The following is a 19264-nucleotide window of genomic DNA, read 5'->3' on the forward strand; positions in this document are numbered from 1 at the left end:
GAGATGCTGAATTTGGAATATTTACTAAAAATGCAGGCACAGCTGGATATGAATAGTTATAGCTTTTAATGAAGAAAGCTCCATTTGTGACTGGCTATTTCTTAGTAAATAAAGCATAGCAATACAAAACTGCCTAAATTATTTGAATGAAATTATTCAAATGTATTTTAAAATTGCATGGCCTGTACTAAAAGCTACTGAAAAGCAGCCTACTCCCCCACACCCACCCCTGTCTCAGAATGTTGCAGAGCTGATAAATACAATACATGGCCTCAGAAGTTTAAACATTTTTTCCTCACCTTGCTTACTCTGAAGGTCTTTCAGTTTGGAGCAAAGCTCCTCCACTAACGTTTCAATCCCAGAGCTCTGCATGACAACAAAACCACGTGGGGAAAAAAGAAAAGAAAAACAGAAAACATAACTTACTAAAAAGAATTTTAATGTCATAGAAATATACCAATACAGTAAACATGTCAGCAGACATACTGTTCTTTTTGCACAGTAACTACATATGAAAAAATCAACAAACATTATTCCTAGAATAAATCCAATCCTATAAATACATTAGTTAGAGGTCAAAATGATTCCATGGAACATGAAGATACATTCACACAGAGGTTTCAAACTACAGGTCACATTGTTGCACCATTGGATATCCAAAGCTGTGCAAACACAGCATGTCACATTTACTGCATGGTATTGCTGCAGATTTAGCCAGGAGTCTCAGCACAGAAGTTCAGTGACCCACTGATCACTAAGATTCATTTCAAAAAGCTAGGCCTGATCCTTCTGGCTGCACAGTTTATACCTGTGGGAATGGGACTGTTAAAAGGATACAGAAAATCAGGCATGAAGGTGGAAATGAGAACAGTAGGAAGGCGTACCCACATATGTGACAGAAAGGGAGAGGAAATGCTTCCACAGCATCTGTATGCAAAACCCTCCCATAGACTTGCCAATTTAAAAGGACCAGGCATTTTTTTCTTTTTAAACATTGTGTTATTAACAACACAGGACAGAAGAGGGAAAAATAAACATCTTCATATTCCTATAAGTCTCTATTTTTCCTCTTTTATTCCTCTAAATAACAAACATAGACACAAAATAGTCCAATATATTACCCACAGAGGAAAACCCCATGTCATTCCAATGGAATAAAATTTGAATTCCAGTCAGTTAAATACTAAATAGTAACTTAGAGCCTGAAATGACCCTTCCTGCTGGAGGAAAAACTAGGTGAGGTGGGTACTGTGTGGGTATTTGTATTGTCATTATTCAATGCTCAGGAATTGTGCTCAGAGATTGCACTTCACACTTTCCATAACAGCAAACAGAGCTGGAATCACAGCTAAACACAGCAAACTGGAATTAGTGAAGGAGATCCCAGAGGTCCCCTGCATGTCATCCTACAGCTGGGAGTGGTAATGAGGGAAGACCATGCAGCTTCTTGTATCCTGTGCACAGTTTCCTCAGTATCAACTCCATTGTTGGAAGTCCAGTTCCCATTATACTTGGATAAATTTACACAAACCCCTGAGAAAATTATCTCATCTTCTGAATTTAACATGGTCTTATTGTGCATATAGTTATGGGATGTTTTCTCTCCAAAGGCAACGCCAATCAAATATCAAGTTACAGAAATGCACAGAAAAGAGTTTGACTTGCTGTGTCACCCTGGTGGTATAAAGATTTCATTTTTCCAAGATATAAGAGTTTCTCATCTCTCCTGATTGCTGTCCAGAAATTGCTGAGAAATATGAATATATGTCGCTAAAGCACAAGTAAGTACTATGAAAAAGAGAATATCATTTATTCAGTCAGACTAGCTTGTTGAATTCACTGTCAGAAAAACACACTTGAAAAATCATACACTGAAGCAATGATTTATATGCTAACTCTAAACTTTAATTATCTGCAGCCAAGTGAGAAAGAAAGCAATGTTCTATTCCCAATTGTATTGCTGCACTGAAGTGCTAAATATAAACCTTTATACCGCATACTTAATTGAGGATGACTTAGCAATATCAAACTTCAGAAGGCATCTTCTATATCAGTAAATTTACCAGTACAAATTTAATCATTCAGCAAGAACCAAGCAGGACAGTAATATGAACAAAGCTATGTAGTTGTAATAATTTGTCACTTTATGTCCTTACCACTCTTGACTCCCCCTTCCTCCCTCAAAAAAGGTCAACAGAGGAGGAGCTGGCCTTGGTTTTCCTGAGCTCCCCAAACTGTCTAATCGAACAGACACCTGTAGCAAACACTCCAAGGAATACAGATTCACCTCCTTAACTTAATATAACATCATGCTAAAAAAATGCCCCAAACCAGTAACAATATTCTTACCATTACACCGAAGAAGCGAAAACTTTTGGAATCAAACGTTTCATTTCCTCCTGGACCATGAAACTAATACTGGAGTCAGCTGACACCGCCCGCTGTCCTGCCCGGCGCTGAAGGAGACAGCGCTCGCTTGAAAAAAACGGGGGTGGGACCCGCTGAGCACAACGCCAGGGCTCCAGAGACCCCTGCTCAACTCCCCGCTGCAGCACATGAAAACGTGCTGCAGACGTAACCTAAAACATGCCACGGCAGTTATTTCATGTGTGACACTGGTGTTCTCAGAATATGAGATTTAGTTACTTTTTTTCTTGTTTACCTTAATGCGCTGTAGCTGTAACAACCCCAAGGCCTGAAAGTAACACGTTCCAGGCACTGGCTTGGTTCAATAGGACACAGCTAGCGAACAAAGCCAGGGGATCTGCTTGAATTACTTTGCTTATGTTCAAATTTAAAGACAGTCCCCATACAGTACAAATACTGGAGCATCTTAAAATACTTTGAAATATGGAAGTTTTAGTGCCCAATTACGATTGCTTTTTTAATTCCATCATGAAAGGCTTAAATCTCAAAATCGTCTGGCCCAGATTTCCACCAACCTATTTCTCTCATTCAAATTACAAAGGACAGTGCATGATTTTTTAATTAATATTTTTCATTTTGCATGGCAATATTTCCTGCACAACTAAACCCCTTTTATTCTCTTCTACTGTTTTTAACATATTTCTCTTTCCTTCTCCTACTTTAATATACATCCAGTTTCACTAAAAGTTGTTCTTTTTGGCTTTTTATCAGCTGGCTGCAGCAAGGGAAGGATTACATAAAGGATAGGTGTTATGTTACTGGCATAGGAGTGATGGTGCTAACAGATAAATTAAGCTTCTGAACTCACCCAGCATGAACAAGAACAGTCAATCTGACTGCTGGAGTTACAGGACTCCAATAACCACTGTCTTCCTTACTGACCACCATGACCCTATTCAGAGCCTAATTAATGCAGTTCTGCCTAATGAAGAATAGGACCAATTTAAAAAAATAAAAAAAAAAAGGAAAACAGAAGAGTAAAGCTCACATAAATTTTCATACAAATTTGTAAATATGTTTGGTACTTCTGACTTTTTTTGAGGTTGGATTTTTTTTTCCCTAAACACACAAGCACATAGATTTATATAATGTCAAATATTAAATCAAAGACCTTTTGAACACACTACTCTGCTTTGGAAGTAGAGCAGTCAGAAATGACAAGTGGTAACTCATTAGCCTAAAGCAGTCCAATTACTTTTGTATGTACACTGACACATCTGTATAGCAGCAGAAAATGCCCCCAGAAGATATTAAATCTGTAAGTGTAGTTACTTCTGAATGTAGTTGTTATATATTTAAAATGTTCAGTTTATCATGAACCATGGAGAAATCCTATATTATGTGCACCAAACTGAAATTCACTAAAAACTGTTTCCTATATTAACAGCAGGCACTGGCTCCTATGTGTTCACAGTCTGGAGTAAGAAGCTGTGAAACATTAGCTCCTCTCAAATGCTTGACAAATCATTTCTGATGAATTCTTAACTGATATTCACCTCTGCTAGCAGGTTACTTCTGAATATAGCAAACAAGCACAGGACAGTCACCATCCAGAAAATTTCAGAAGTTTTTCCTGAATTTGATCACAAACAGCACCACTATTATTTCACATAGCTATACTATGGAACTGAGAAGGGGATTGTTCAACAAAATTTTTCATTTTAACTGAGCTTTCACCTCTTCCCATCACCCAGTAATATCATTGGGTTATGGGTTTCATATTTCCAGCAAAAAAAGGCCAGGCACACATACACTTTTTCCCGCAGCTCTGCACATATGCAATAGCCAAGCCTTCAGGACAAAACAAAGGAAAACAAATTTCTGATAGCCAGTAGTTAGAAAGAGATTTTCCACATCTGACAGATCATTAATATAGACATAGTAACTGAAAAATTCCATCAGATTATACAACTCAAAGGGAAGTGTTGTTTTAGGGAGATGCTGTTTGGCTTTAGGTTTTTTGGCATGTTTAGTTTTTTTACCTCTAGTCTAACATAAGTTAAAAGCTTCCTCCAGAAGCTTTGAACTGTGCAGTGCAAATATTTACTAAATATGGTTTGTTACTTCAGTCCTGTAAGGTATGGGGAAAGGTCCTTGCCCCTCTTCCATCTTTTTGAAAAGTGAAAGCATTACAATTCCTTTTACTTGAACAACTAAAATAACCACTCATTTGCTATTAGGCTTTTGAGAGCTTTCTAGCTTACACTTTCAAAACAAATCCTCATTTCCTTTTCCCAAACATACAGAATTTGTTTAGGTTGGAAAGTACCTCTGGAGATCATCTACTCCAAACTCCTGCTGAAAGAGGATAACCTAGAGAACACTGACACTCCTTTCACAAAATACAAGTTCAAGCAATCTAGAAATGAGAGTAAATCAATATATTCATACTTTCAAATCATTGATTTAACAGGCCATAGGCTCTCCAGAGAAGATGGCACTGTGATTGATCCAGGACTGTTTCTTGGCATTTCTCCTGTCACCAAGTGCAGGATTAAACAGCTTTCCTATATGAATCAGCTGTTAAGCCACGTGAACTGAGTAAGGCACAAAATGTGATTCACTGCAACCACACATCTATTTCTACATTTTGTAGGATGATGAGAGAAAGTTAGAAGTCTAGGTTTTAATTTTTTAACATTCTGGCACAGTATAATTCATCTGATTACAAGTACTCTGAAAAGAGGTGCTCAATACAGACTAAAAAAAGACTAAAAAAAATCTTGGCCCAAGATCAGCACTATATGAATGAATAAATAAATCAATCCATTAAAACAGTAGCTTCTCTGGGGTGTTCAACCCAGGTGGAGATCAAAGGAATAAAATAAGATTCCAGCTTGCATTATGGAAGTTTTCCCATCATAATAAGGTGGATGACACTAGGATACATTTAAGAGTATGTACAACTTTTTTGACCCTTTAGAAGTAAGAACACAATTAAATCTTTATCTGCTCACTTGAATACACAATGATTTACAACAAAGATATTGGACCAGTCAGAAAAACAGATCCTATTTATTAACATCTTTTTTTGGGACTCATGAATACTTGATCCAAAGTAATCTTCAATCAGTGTGTGACCTCAGAATATCAATTTCCAAGCAAACTGAGTTAATATCACAAAAATCCAAGCTATTTTAAGAAATAAGACAGCAATCAATCTTCAACAAGGAAATAAAAATACTTCCCTACAGCTCTCTTAATTGTGTCTTTGGTATTAAAACAACATTAGGGAAGGTAAATTACATATCTAGCACATAACTAGGATCAGGCTCAGATTTCAGAGCTATGATTCACCACTTCACACAACACCTTCTAAGAGAGAGAGAGATAATAAATAGCACATGTTATTTACTAATTCTAGATAAAAGAGATCATCTGCCAGTTCAAATTAACTTCAAATGAACATGCTATCCCTAAATGTAGGTTACTAGAGCAGCTAATCTGACTTCTGTTATTTAAAACTTAATTCTTTGAGATCCCTCCCATAGCAGGCTACACTGAAATAGAAGTTATCCCCCCAAGAAAGGATAATTCCTCACTAGAAACTATTCTTCCTGATTATTATTCATCACATATAAACAAACATACTGACTTCAAAGCCACAACAGACTTGCAATCCTTGTAAGCAGTGCTGCTGAGATTTCACTTAATCACAGTACTTCAGCTTGCCCATCCTAAAACATTCTTATCTGTATCATCAATGAAATGGGAGAAACTCATAAAGTGTGTTCCCACCAATTATGCAAAGGCTCTTTCCTGCATCAAATGAATTGCAGAAAGGACACTTGAATTTTCCCCAGCAGGTGCTCTGCCAAATTTGTTCAAGTTTGCTTGTGTGTAGGGTAAGAATTCATAATGAACCCCCAACTCAAATTTTTGGTGAAAATGATTGTTCTGCATTAAGGAAAATGATAATCTAATAACACTGCTCTGTGAGGGAACACAGGGCATTATTCAGGAGAGCTCTGTAACCAACTCCTCTGGCATTTTCCTGGCCACTCCTTTGTGCCTAAAAGACTGTGCTGCTCCTCCCTCCAAGAAATGCATATGCCAACTTTGCTTCTGTCCCAGGCTTAGCAGAGAAGCTGTGTGAGGACAGATCTGCTTTGCCCCAGTTTGTTCCCATTTTCATTGGAAGCACATACAAGGTGAAATAACGTTTAATCACGCTGAACACACACTTTCAGCCTCCAAGATAGTCATCTGTACTATTTGAAATAATGCTTATTAAGCCACTTTTGTGTAGACTAAGCTCCCACAAGGAATTTCTCCACTTCAATATGTACCTTTTCTATATTGAGAAAATGCATACAAAAATTGGAATAATAAGTTTTGTCAACTTCAATGAATGCTACTATTACTGACAGCAAAGAGGCTTCAGTAACAAGAGAAATCAGATATGTGGTATTTTGAATATCTTTTTAGTGCCATAGTCATAAAGCAGAAGAAATTGATTTATTGTAATTAATCTATTCTGTGATGGCTACCTTGGCAAGACAAATTACTTTCATTTCCTATATGGTATCTAAAGTTATTTTTAAAATTCTTTTCTAAATAACGCTGCATGTTCTGGAAACTGCTAGTATATCCCTTTCAATAAGGGCAGCTGGACACAACTCAAAGGAAAGACAATATTCATTGTCTTTGTGAAGGAAGTGCTTTGGCATTTTCCAGTAAAAGACTCTGAACAATCAGACACACAGAAATGCTAACTACTGAGCTAGTCAGCATATATGCTTCAAGAACCATCAAGGCTCTTTTGGAATCTTAACTTCATTTTTTTGCTTTAATAAATTCAAATTTTCAACATGCACTTCACTTTTCTGATTTGTTAAGATGGATTTTACACAACTTGATTAATTCTTGTGATGTCCCGTATCTTTACATTACCACTCTCATTCATGTCACTTCTAGTTATACAAAAATGTGCAATTTAAATCACTCAAGAAAACACCTGATGTTTATAACCTGATTCCCTGATATCCCAGTGTAGTGGTCTGTGTGTATTATCTAGTTAATATTGGCTTACATTAAAGAAGCAGGGAACAGCAGGAATAAATCACTGATTAAAATTAATTTTAAATCATCTACTTAAGGTGCCATTCTACTTAAGAAGAAAAGAAAGACTGTTCCCTTGCTACAAATTCCAGAAGTCCATTTTTCTCAGTTCTTTATCACTACTGCAAAGTGTAAGGCAGATTATGCAACAGTGACCTAGGCCAAATGTCACACAGATACCATAATCTCCGGAGGCAGCAATAGCTGGCCAAAGTGACCCATCAATAAAAACATGCTCAGATGTGCAATCATAGCCAATTTATTCATTTGGCCTGGACTAGCAGATTATTTCATCAAAGAAGATTTATGTGCAGAACTGCAATAACTGCATGCATGCCCCACCTCTGCAAATGTTGAAGGCCAGGTTGGATGGGGCTCCAAACAAACTGGTCTAGTGGGAGGTGTCCCTGCCCATGGCAGGAGGTTGGAATGAGATGATCTTTAAGGTTCCTTCCAAACCAAACCATTCTAGGATTCTATGATGCTATGAAAGTTTGACAGTTCTGCACTTCAAGTAAGAAAGATGACAAACACTAAGAAAATTTCAACAAAAATCTTATTTTAGACACATCTCAACTCTGTGCTGAAAGCAAGGCACATTTGAGAATAAAATTATAATTTTAAATTTTTAACAGAAATGTTCAATAGAGCCACACTTGTTCCTCTACGTGGCCCCATATGATAACACAAGTATCAGAAGAGTTATATTCCCCCCTCATGACTCGAAGTAAGCAAAGCCAATGCTCTGTGCTGTTAGCATGCCACACCTGAGTAACTTCAAATAAATTACAGTTACAAAGTTTCACCAATTATGTTTCTATGTTATATCCAAGCAGTAATTTCTTAGAACAGTGGGATGGAAGGCACTGTGTGTTCTTGTCAAATATATTAGAGTAGTTCTCTTTCAAAATTCATCACGGAATCCACCAACCAAGACTAGCTCTTGCTTTAACACGTTGTACACTGTTTCATGTTAGCAGATTTTGAGAGTGTGGTTAGTTCAGAATGGACCACACTGCCTGAACCCTCTTATGGCAGGCCTTGGGACATCAGCAGCACTTTACACTACGATTGACTCAGGATGTGCTGAGGACCAGCTTAGGTAAAGTGGCCCCTACACAGGGAGAAGAAGAGTCTTGGAGCACTGGTTTCATCTGTGCAGAAAGTAAGATCACAGGAATTGTCTCCTTTGCTCATTCTTAAAAAGCCCTCCCACATTTCAGCAGAAAGTCACAGCAACTGGTTGAACTGAAACTCTGGCACCATCTTGGGGTGCAGCTTCACGGGGCACACTGCAGGTGTTTGGTGACTACTGCAACACCACAGAGGAGACCTGCTCGCTCTATTGAACAATGGCATTTTTAGCAGAAAAGTAGTCAGGTACAAGCTAATTAAGCTTGGATTTGTAACCAATGGACACATAAGTAATTTCAGTATTATTACTAGGAAATACACTTATTGAAAAGTCTTACATGTATCAGTCTCCATAAGTAAGCTCTAATTCCAACCTTACTCCCAGTATCTACCTTGTAAAAAGTAACACACATGAATTTCTAAACTCTTATTTGTTTTTAATAAATTTCTGAGTCTCAAAGATATTGCCTTCTGTCTTTTTACAGTAACAAGACAAGTAATGTCAAGTTTCATTATTCAAATACAAAATTATGTACTTTCAGAATTAGGTTGAAAAAAAAGGAACCTCCGCTTGCACCTGAACAAACTGATCATGTTTCTACAAACAACAACAATAAAACTAATCACCAAGCTATTTAATGTTGGCAGATCAGCCGTTTTTACTTAAATTTGAGGCAGTAATTTCAGGATAATATTTCTTATATTCAAAGTACTTTTATATAAATATTCCCCAGTCCTAAACATTAGGATTTTTTACCCAATGTTTGATTAGAATGGATATCCCTACTTGAGCAGTTAATCGCAAAACAACCTTTAAAAATTTCTTCCATACTTTAGCAGGATAAAATTAAGATAAAATCTCTACTCAAGGTCAATATTAACAAGTTTTTCAAAATTTGAGCAATTCTTCAGCATGTCTTAAAACTGCTATTTATTCAAGTGTTTCAGAAAAAATAAACTTTAGAACTACAGTAAGAATAGCAATTGATTGCTGCATTAAAGTACTTGTCTTAGAGTCTTTCTCACCATCATTCTGTCTCCATTTTCTGGAGAGTTGCAGTGTACTTACAGTTCCTCTGCTCCTGACTGCATCAAGAGCATCTGCAGCCAAGGACTCATTTATACAAATATAGACAATTTGAGACACCAAAATGCTTGTCAAACAAAAAATACTGTCCTCAGAATGTACACCCATTAACAATTTGCATTCTCACATATACCAGATGGTGCCTGTCAGAATCAGGTTTCCCCCACAAACACACTTTAGTCCACAACAGGCTTTGCCATGGCAAAGACACAGAGAGGCAGAGCAGCTTCTCTGACTCTTCATTCTCCACAATGTAGGAAATGTTTTAGAAATAAACACCAAACTTGGGCTTCTTCAAGTCAGATCTTTGTTTTCAGCCCTGTGAAATTAAAACTAGAACCTTGGATTTCTGTCTCAGATTAGTGTTTTACAGCATTACTCTTTTTAACACAAGAGGAAGAACAGAAGTGAAGCAAAACTAAGCTACCAAATGAAGCACCTAAGTATGAATGTAAAATACAAATTAAGTATAAATGTATAAATGAAGTACCCTAAGAATGAATACTATGGAAATGTAAACCCACAAGAGGTTATTTCAAAATACTTATTTCAACTAAATGAAAGTTTGACCAAAAAAGTACTTACTGCTATCAAGCCAATTTTCATATAATCAATTTTATCACTTCCCCTCTCCATCAAGCACCTTTTTGAAGTGATCGCCCAATTTTAAGGTTTTTGGTTACTCGTGGGGGAGAAGGCAGACTGTCTGCCATTTCTTAACACATTATTGGTTTAAATAGTTAAATGCAAAAAATCAAAATTACATTAATGATATCTGTAATTTCCTATGAGAGTTAGAAAAGTTACTACTGACCCACATTACCTTTTCATCCTCTGCACACTTTTCTCTCTAAAATGATCAGGCTGCAAAATCCTAAAGTCTTCACTGAATTGTCACCCTGCTTTGGCTCTTTTGTGTGTGTTTGTGTGTGCCTATACACACGTGTGTATACATACATAGTCTGTCTGCAGACACACACAGGGTAAACAGCACAATCACTTCACTTAAATACAATTTTTTTAAAATATATTCAACTTGAAATCCACTAAGACTGTTCCCCAATTATTCCCATTAAAGGGACTCAAACTTGTTTGTTTAACTCCAATACTAAGGTTGAAAGAAGAGGTTAGGCTGGAAGAGCAAGTGTTCCATATCCATGTGAGCAGATTGGCATTTCTGCATCCGCCTACTTTGAAAAAGGGATCACAGAAGGTAAGCAAAACTATAAACAAGCTCCACAACTGCCCATGTGGACTATTTATCAGGTCATTTGCAAAAAGAGAACATCCTAATGAACACATCTACCTAATCTGACAACAAAAAAAAATCACAGGTAAACATTTCTCAGACGATTCAGAAAACCATTTAAAAAAATTCAAGTAGCCCTGGAAAAAAGTATTTATATGTATTTCAATAATTTTGATAAATACTCCTTACACACAACTGATCTACCATTTTAACTACAGTTCACCGAATATTTTTACCATTTTGTAGAGAAAAAACCATGAACATTGTATGGAGCAGCTTGAATGCCTCAGTAGAAATATTATTTTAACATCTTTCACAGTCCAAAATCTATTCATTATTCCCATCAGATCAGCACACAAACTTAAATACAAAAACCCAACAACATCAGAAAGGTGTTTCAAAAATCAGAAATAAAAGATATCTTACAAGTTACTTTAAAGTATTACTAGCATTTAAGTAGGATCACCCCTCCCTTTAATTCTGGGGGAAAAATTAAAAGTCTGTATTTCTTTCATGCAATGCTTGTGTTAAACTACCTACAAAGCAGCTTTAAGTAAAAACTTTTTTTTAAAGGTTTAAAGGTTCAATTCTGTGAATATACACTATAAAAATTATGACCTGCAATTTCATTAATGACAAAAAATGTGTAAGCTTAATTGTCTGAGCAGGCAACAGAAGTCAAAATAGCTCTGAAATAACTCAAGTCTACAGGTTGCAGATTATAGGTTAATGCTGAACACTAACAAGGTGACAGAGGTCAAAGGTGAAGTTATTTTTCAACCTTTCAGATCTCATGTATTTTTATTCTTTCAAAACTGTAGTTGAATCGTTTCTTCCCTTTTCTGTTAAAGATTATTAATAAATTCACCTCCTTCCTTTTGCTCTGCAAAGAAATTTCTCTATATAACATAAATTTAGTTCTAAGTGATGATTCTTGATTTTCAGCTATGCTGAGATGAATCAAGAGTGTAATTTCTGAAGTTAAGAATCAATCATCAGTATTCCTGCAGTCTATGTATTAGACCTACATTTTATTGTTCATAAAATGAGTATACAAAGACAAACATATCCTCAAGAAAGACATTACTTCCTCCAATTATTTCTCTGTATTTGCTTCATATTCAAATTAACTTCTATGGTAGTTGGAGTGCTGACCTCAATATTCTGTAACTTTGAGAGCAGAGCAAATTACCAACAAAACTGTACTTTGCATCACTTTGTTAGGATAATAAGTAATGGGAAAATGGGAGGTCAGAAATCTCCCAGTTAGTCAATTAGCAATTTAGTAACTGAGCAAATACTCAAGTAGCTTCACAGTGAGCCAGAACGTGATGGTAATGCAGCTGAACGTGGTGGGAATAACCACCACATCTTCCCCACTTCCTTGATTACTTTGCCACAGCCTTGCTGGGACGAGTGCCTGTGCCACAAATTTGGCCAGGAAACCTCTCTGGGTTAACATTTCCTCTGCCCCAACCAGGTTAATCTCAGGAAACTGATTCACTTTCCCAAACCAGTTGTGCACATAACCCCACAAATGCTTGTGCAAGCACAAGCTATGACTAGAAAGGTGTGGAGAGCTGTAACGCAACTGGGCTGCAGAGGTGGGGTAGTTTCTTACAGCAGTGACAGATCAGAGTATTTATAGTTCTGTAAACTACAAAAAAACAGTTTCTCATTTTTGCTGTCTGAAAAATCTCCCTGGAGAGCTTTCTTTGACTTGTGCTACAGATCATTCTTTCTTTTTAAATATTGCCTTCAACGGCCTCACCCTTTGTCCACTTGTCTGCTCATCTACATAATATCTGCTGCCTCTGCTGTCTTGCTTCAACCTGCTGCCTTCACCTCTCCTCACCTGCTCTAGTCAGTGCACTTCAACTCCACTTCCACTCAATCACTAACTTGGAAAGTGAACATTTGCTACAATACATGGCTTTTTATTTAGGAATTCTGGATTACACATGTCACATGCACAGAACAAGATGGCTTCTGTCCACATGATCCAGTCCTTTCTATCCACACACAACACAAAGTCAACTTAGAATTTTTAGAATTACCTTTATGCAAAGATTTGTGGTAATTTCAACTCAAACTGGTGCCCCTGACAAGAATAGGGAACGGTTTACAGAAAGGAAAGCATGACACCACATAGTACAGAATCTCTTGTGAAATCATTCTAACATACACCAATATCATGATTCACTAAATAAAAATACACAATTCTTGAAGAACTCTTGGCAAACTAGCACTTTAAGAAGCCACAAATTAAAATATAAGCATCACAAGCAAAATACACCTAGCACATAGAAGGACATAAAACCTTAAGAATCTATTAAATAGTCCAAACTTACTTCATCAGAAGCAGAGCGAAGACACTGGACAGCAGCCTGTTTTTTCATTTCCTCTAGTGTTAGATCAGAGCACTTTTTCTTACTCTTTCCCCATTTCTTGTAAGCTCCCTTTTCCCAGCCCAGGAAGATGTCATTCTCCTAAAATCAAACAAAGAAATTACACTATTTAAATACATTAGTATCTCAGTACTATAGCAGAAGAGGACTACAAATAACATACTGAGCAAATGAAACCAACCCCATTATATCTGCTAAAAATTACTTTTAGCCAAACTGAAGATTAGTTTGATTACATAAAACTTGCACTTACTATTCAGAAAAGCACATGCATCTTGCACAGGACATGGAGGCAACTCACACTTCACTGTAACATTTTCCAATTTTTGCAAAGAATATCCACAAAGGAAATTTTATGGCCAACTTATGGTTGAATGTATTACTGTAATTTACACAAAATACATTTGTTTCACTGATCTCTGAAATAATAAGAAGGAGAAGCAAGTAGTTCAGAGAGTTAAGATCAAACTCAAGAGAAAGTTAAACAAGCCAGAAGAAGAAAGTGTGGTGTTAGATCCTGAAGCCTTCAACTCAGTGTTAAAATGAACATGATTACAGCTAGAGATAGCAGTAGCTGTCATAAAATAAACCTGAACTATTTCAGAAGAAAATTCAAGTAATTGAGAAGTGAGAGTGAGTAGGTGGGGTTGGCCTCCTACACATGTAAGAACGATGAAGAACAATAACATCAGAGTAGAATGCTATTGTATTACATGCAATAATCTGAAGATAGCATCCCTTTGCAATCCCTTTTATATGGCTTTTCAGAATTTACAAAATTTATTACCGGACTTGCTTGTTCTTCACTGTCTGTTCACATACACGTACATGATTTGCCATATTCATCTCATGAAATAAGTATTTTGGCTGTCAGTGAGATAGTCTTTAACATCTTAAAATGTATGCTTGTCTAAAATGATCTTCTGCAGAGAGATCCACAAACATCTGATACTTTTCAGCCTACCTGTATCAACCTTTTCAATGTATCTGTTACTGCTTCCAAAGAAAACCAGGCTAAGGCCTACCCTCATTTAAAAGAATTCCTAATTCCCCATGGTTTTAAAACAAAGTAAAACAAGTTGTCAGTGCAAATAATTGTTCCTGTGCAAAGAACAAGAGGGGAAAAAAATGGGAGCCAAGAGAGAGACCAAACATCTTCAGAAACAGCCATCAAAGGGCTGCCATTTGTGACTTCATGAGAAAGAGCAGAGCAATTTGCTGGATTTACTGCTTAAAGTCTTATTTGAGCACCAAAACTGAAGAACTGCATTTAGTGCTGAAAGAGCAAAAAGCTACCAGTCACTCTGACTTTGCCAGCACTTGTGCAAGGTGCCAATAATTCACTTAAAACCAAAAATTTGAGCAGGCTACGGTACTGTTATTAGAAGAAATAACAAAAGAAATAATAGAAAAGAAAAAAATAAATCAGAGAATAATTCTGTGCATATCTACAATTCGTTTTTAAAAAATAAATTTTTAAGTCTTTTCCAAAATTGCAGTTACATATTTCTTTATACAACAAGGTTGTAGAGCACTCTAACTCTTCCCAATATTAATGGGAAAGAAAACAAACTGATGAGAATCACCTATTCCCCACCAGCTTCCAAAACCCCTCCAGCTCATTCACATGGGCACAGCTGCAAATGAGTAAATAGGTTGGGTATGATCCAGGTACACCAGCAAATTTGCACTGGGTTAACTTAATTTATTCTGATTTTATGTAGAAAGTTCACAAAGACAACATCTGCAGTAGGAAAACATTCCCAAAATGCTATGTATTACTGTTTTTTTCTATGCTAACAAAGGTTTGCTTTGTACCCATAGATCACAGCTTTACCAACTTTCTGTCAGCAGAGCAGCAAGAACCTTCATGCTCACAGAAATTTATAAAGCATTTCATTCAGTCCTTCACACGTAATTTCAAAAATATCTGACACTTGTCTGCAAACTTTGATATTTTTCAACTTTTAAAAACTGAAAAATCTCTTTTAAGAGATATGCAGTTTTTTTTAATGGGGGAAGGGAAGCTAAATGGAATTTTCTCTCAGGACCCCACCCCAGAGCTGTGGTATCATGGTCTCATCCCTCCTTCAAGAGAGAGTTGTTTTTGCACTTTGAGAACAATATGGTTTGTCCTTCAGGATGCAGCAATTGAGGACATAGCTCTGACAGAATTCTTGATTTCTTTCTACCTCTTTATACGACATACAAACAAAATAATTTTGGAGACAGGGTTTTCAGTCACACCGGGCTGCCAAGTTTAAAACTTGGGTTTGGATTTTTTTTCTAGGACAAACTCCTCAGTTTTATAGTCTCAGATCTTACAAAACTAGCAAACACCATGGATTACATCTATTCCATGAGAAATTTTGCATTTAAAATCTTCATCTAAACTACAGTATTTATCAGCACTATATATGTATTGGATAGAGCCTATGTTACTGAGGACTCAAACATCACACCCATAAAACCCTACAGAACAGTGAAGGAAAAAAAAACCTTAGGCATAATTCTTGTGTATCAGAACCATTCTGGATCAAGCACAAAAAGGTTTTACAAAGCCCAACATTACAGTAAAATGCCTGAGAAACAAGGAAACGCAATACACCCTAGAGAGTGAGTTTGTAGAACAGTGAGACACAGAGTGATCCTCTTCTTTTATGATGACTAAATTGTCAAAAAAAAAAAAGACAACCCAGTAGTTCCAATGGTTTAAATTAGTTAAATTTAATGGTTTAAATTGGTTAAATAAGTCTCTTAAATTTTTTCCCCTCTCTTTTGCTCCCTGTCTTCAGCAGTCAGGAGCCCATCAGTACGTTTACTCCTTAGACTGAAAAGTATCAAGTTCATAACAGGAAAGAAAGCAGCTAAGCAAAACATTCTGTATGCATGAAGACAGGAAAACTACTTCCTCCACGTGCAAAGAATAACCAAGGACTTCTGATCTCTTCACCTACTAGATGCCTTCATTTACCTTGTTTCTTAACAGAACTAGAGATTATAATATAATGCTCGTTTTAATGCAAGAGCTCTACACTGGTCACTGAACTTTTCACAAAAACAATGCCACTCTGAACTTACAGATTTTAAAAGTGTGCATATACACAGAAGAAAAAACTAAAATTTTGTTTACAGAGCTCAAATATTTAAACCAGACTACCTTTACCTACATTTTCAAGAGATGACGCTCCAATATTAAAGAGGTATCAACAGAAAGCCAATGCCCTCTGGATACTGAAAAAACTCCAAGTTCTTATATCTAAACAGTTATTCAAACATCTGCTCTTCAGAGTGCTACTGTCATCTACCTACTACATAACTAGATAATTTCATTAGAGATTTTCAATCATGAAGACACTGAAAGTGCAGTTTCCTAACAAGAATAACTTCATAACTACAAATATGACTAAAGAAACATTGATGAAATATCTGTATTCTTCACACAAGTGGTGCCTCAAGAAAGCCATTATTTTGAGTGCTTGATTCAATTTTAAATTGAGATGCAGGCACAAATTTTAGAAAGATTTTGAAACTCTATTCAGCAGCAATTCCACCACCTCCCTCTAAACTATAAGAAATTGGAGAAGCAAAAAAAAAGGAAGTTTGATACTGATTCTCCTTTCATTTGCTGTAAAAAGAAATATCTACTATCTGTAAGAAAACAAATGTGACACCTTGCCATATGACTGAAATAAAACCATTATGAAGCTCATGATCCACATAAATGGCAACATTAGGAAGGGAAACATAACCTGTTTTTACAAAGGGAAAAAAGGGAAGACTTGGGGAACTACAGGCCAGTCAGTGTCACTTCTGTGCCTGGCAAGATCGTAGCACAGATTGTGGCACAGATCCTCCTAGAATCTGTACCAGAGCACATGGAAAATAGGGAGGTGACTGGTGACAGCCAACATGGCTTCACTGGGGACAGATCATGCCACACAAATTTCATGGCCTTCTAAGACAGGATAACAGCTTTGATGGGTAAGGGAAGAGTAAATGATGTCAACTACCTGGACCTGTGCAGAGCTTGTGACACTGTCCTTGCCTCTGAAAGACATGGATTTGACACATGGACCACTCAGTGGACAAGGAATTGGTTGGATGGTAACACTCAGAGTTGTGGTCAATGGCTTGATGTTCAAAGTGAAGGCCAGTGACAAGTGTGTCTCTGGGTCTGCACTGGTACTGATGCTGTTTAACACCTTTGTCAGTGACATGGAAAGAGGGATCAAACGCTCTCTCAGCAAGTTTGTCAACTACACCAAGTTTTCTCCATGGCAAAAAAACCATTGCTAAACACGGAACAGAGAGGAGTGGGAAACATTCTTTAATGTTAGATAATAACTCCAAATCCAGGTATTATCATGGAAAGAATTAATCTTAGACTCATAATGAAAAACCAGGGAACCATCTATGCACTAGATGGTTCATTAGAAAGTCACCCCTTTCCCAGATGTCCCAACCAGAACATTATAACCCTGCAGAACCTGACTGTAACAGAACAGCTGATAATGTAGCAGATCACAACATGCACTGCTATGACCTCAGGGTATTGGGGACTGAGGGCAGGCAGTAAAGAATTCTCCTTATCAAAACTAATCAATCCAAGTACAAAATCCTGTAATCTGACTTTCTGTAAATTATAAACTTTTGCTTATAATCCTACCAGTTTGAAAGGGTAGTCTATGTGATGTTCACTAATTAGAAGTTACTTCTAGGCTAAAACTAAGGAGAAGAAATTTGTCACACCCACTCCAAAGAATGAGAGAACATGCAAATGCTGCATCTGTTAAAATCTTATGTTTGTTGAGCAGACTGCCTTTAGACTTTTCCCATTAAAGTAAAAGTAGGAAAGAAGAAAATTCAGCAAGGCTATAGCTACAGCTATAAAGGCATCATTTACTTACATGTCTGATTTACAGTGCAGAAAAGAAAGCCAGGAACTCAATAGAAACTGTCACTACAGAGTCAAGGTGTCTGAAAGGGGAATGTCATGACTGGAGAAGTTATTTCATAACATTTATGGCTACTTTCTTGGCTTTAGAGATAAAGTTGTGTGTCAAGCATCATAGACCACTGTAATCATCTGATTTCAGAGAATATGGGCAGCACATGTCTATGCTTGGAGAAATGTGGCAAGTGTACTGTCATGCAATGACATATACCCAAAGAAAACTAAGGAAGTATCTTAATTATGCCCAGAAATCCAAACAGTACAATTGTATCAGCACAGAGATGGCTGCAAAGAAATCCTGACTGTTAGGAGGACTCCAACCTTGAGCTTCCACCTCTGCTCTGTATTATGTAAGTCTTTGTGAGAATACATTAGCAGCCACAACTTGGTAAAAAAGGAACGAGCAGCTCAACATGATCACTCACAGCAATACAAACGCAGCAAAGAGTGTGGAAATAAAGTTTCTCAGCTAAGCACAGTCCTTGAAAATGACTTGCTTTTCTGCTGCACTAACACACGAGTGAAGCTGACTGCCCTGGAACCTGTACAGATTGCACAAGCCTACAGCTGAGCTCCAATCCCTGCCACCACAACTGCCACCCCTAAAACAGAATAGAGAATACAAACTCACAGTCCATGACACTCCAAACCTGTCCCATATCTAACAGTCACTGGACAGAGAAATACAAAACAGTTCAGTTACTGCACAATTAACGAAACAAATGCCAACTAAAAGTCAATAAATCAGTTTCCTGAGCCACACGCTTTTACAGTGAAGACATTTCAGCCATCTTCCAATGCTTAAGTGAAGAAGAATCCATATCCACCCAATTTTTCTCAAAAAACTAATATTGTACACAAAAAATTACTTTCCAAAATTTGAATTACATAGCTCTCAGCTATAGCACCCCCTTCCTAGAAAGGGATAGAGGGCAGGACCA

The 19264-nt window shown here is 37.0% G+C and overlaps 1 protein-coding gene across 3 annotated transcripts in view; it reads right to left on the minus strand.

Moving 5' to 3' along the window:
• KIAA0232 (KIAA0232 ortholog) overlaps positions 1-19264 on the minus strand; it is a 64017-nt gene that overhangs the window by 19067 nt on the left and 25686 nt on the right. For all 3 annotated transcript variants that reach the window (XM_064711739.1, XM_064711740.1, XM_064711741.1), the window contains exons 3-4: positions 13310-13447; positions 300-366 (exon numbers count right to left, since the gene is read on the minus strand). In XM_064711739.1, the coding sequence (XP_064567809.1) occupies positions 300-366; positions 13310-13447 (205 nt within the window). The remainder of the gene's footprint in view (positions 1-299; positions 367-13309; positions 13448-19264) is intronic.

The sequence above is a fragment of the Zonotrichia leucophrys genome, chromosome 4 (assembly GCF_028769735.1).
Source record: "Zonotrichia leucophrys gambelii isolate GWCS_2022_RI chromosome 4, RI_Zleu_2.0, whole genome shotgun sequence".
Classification (NCBI taxonomy): Eukaryota; Metazoa; Chordata; class Aves; order Passeriformes; family Passerellidae; genus Zonotrichia; species Zonotrichia leucophrys.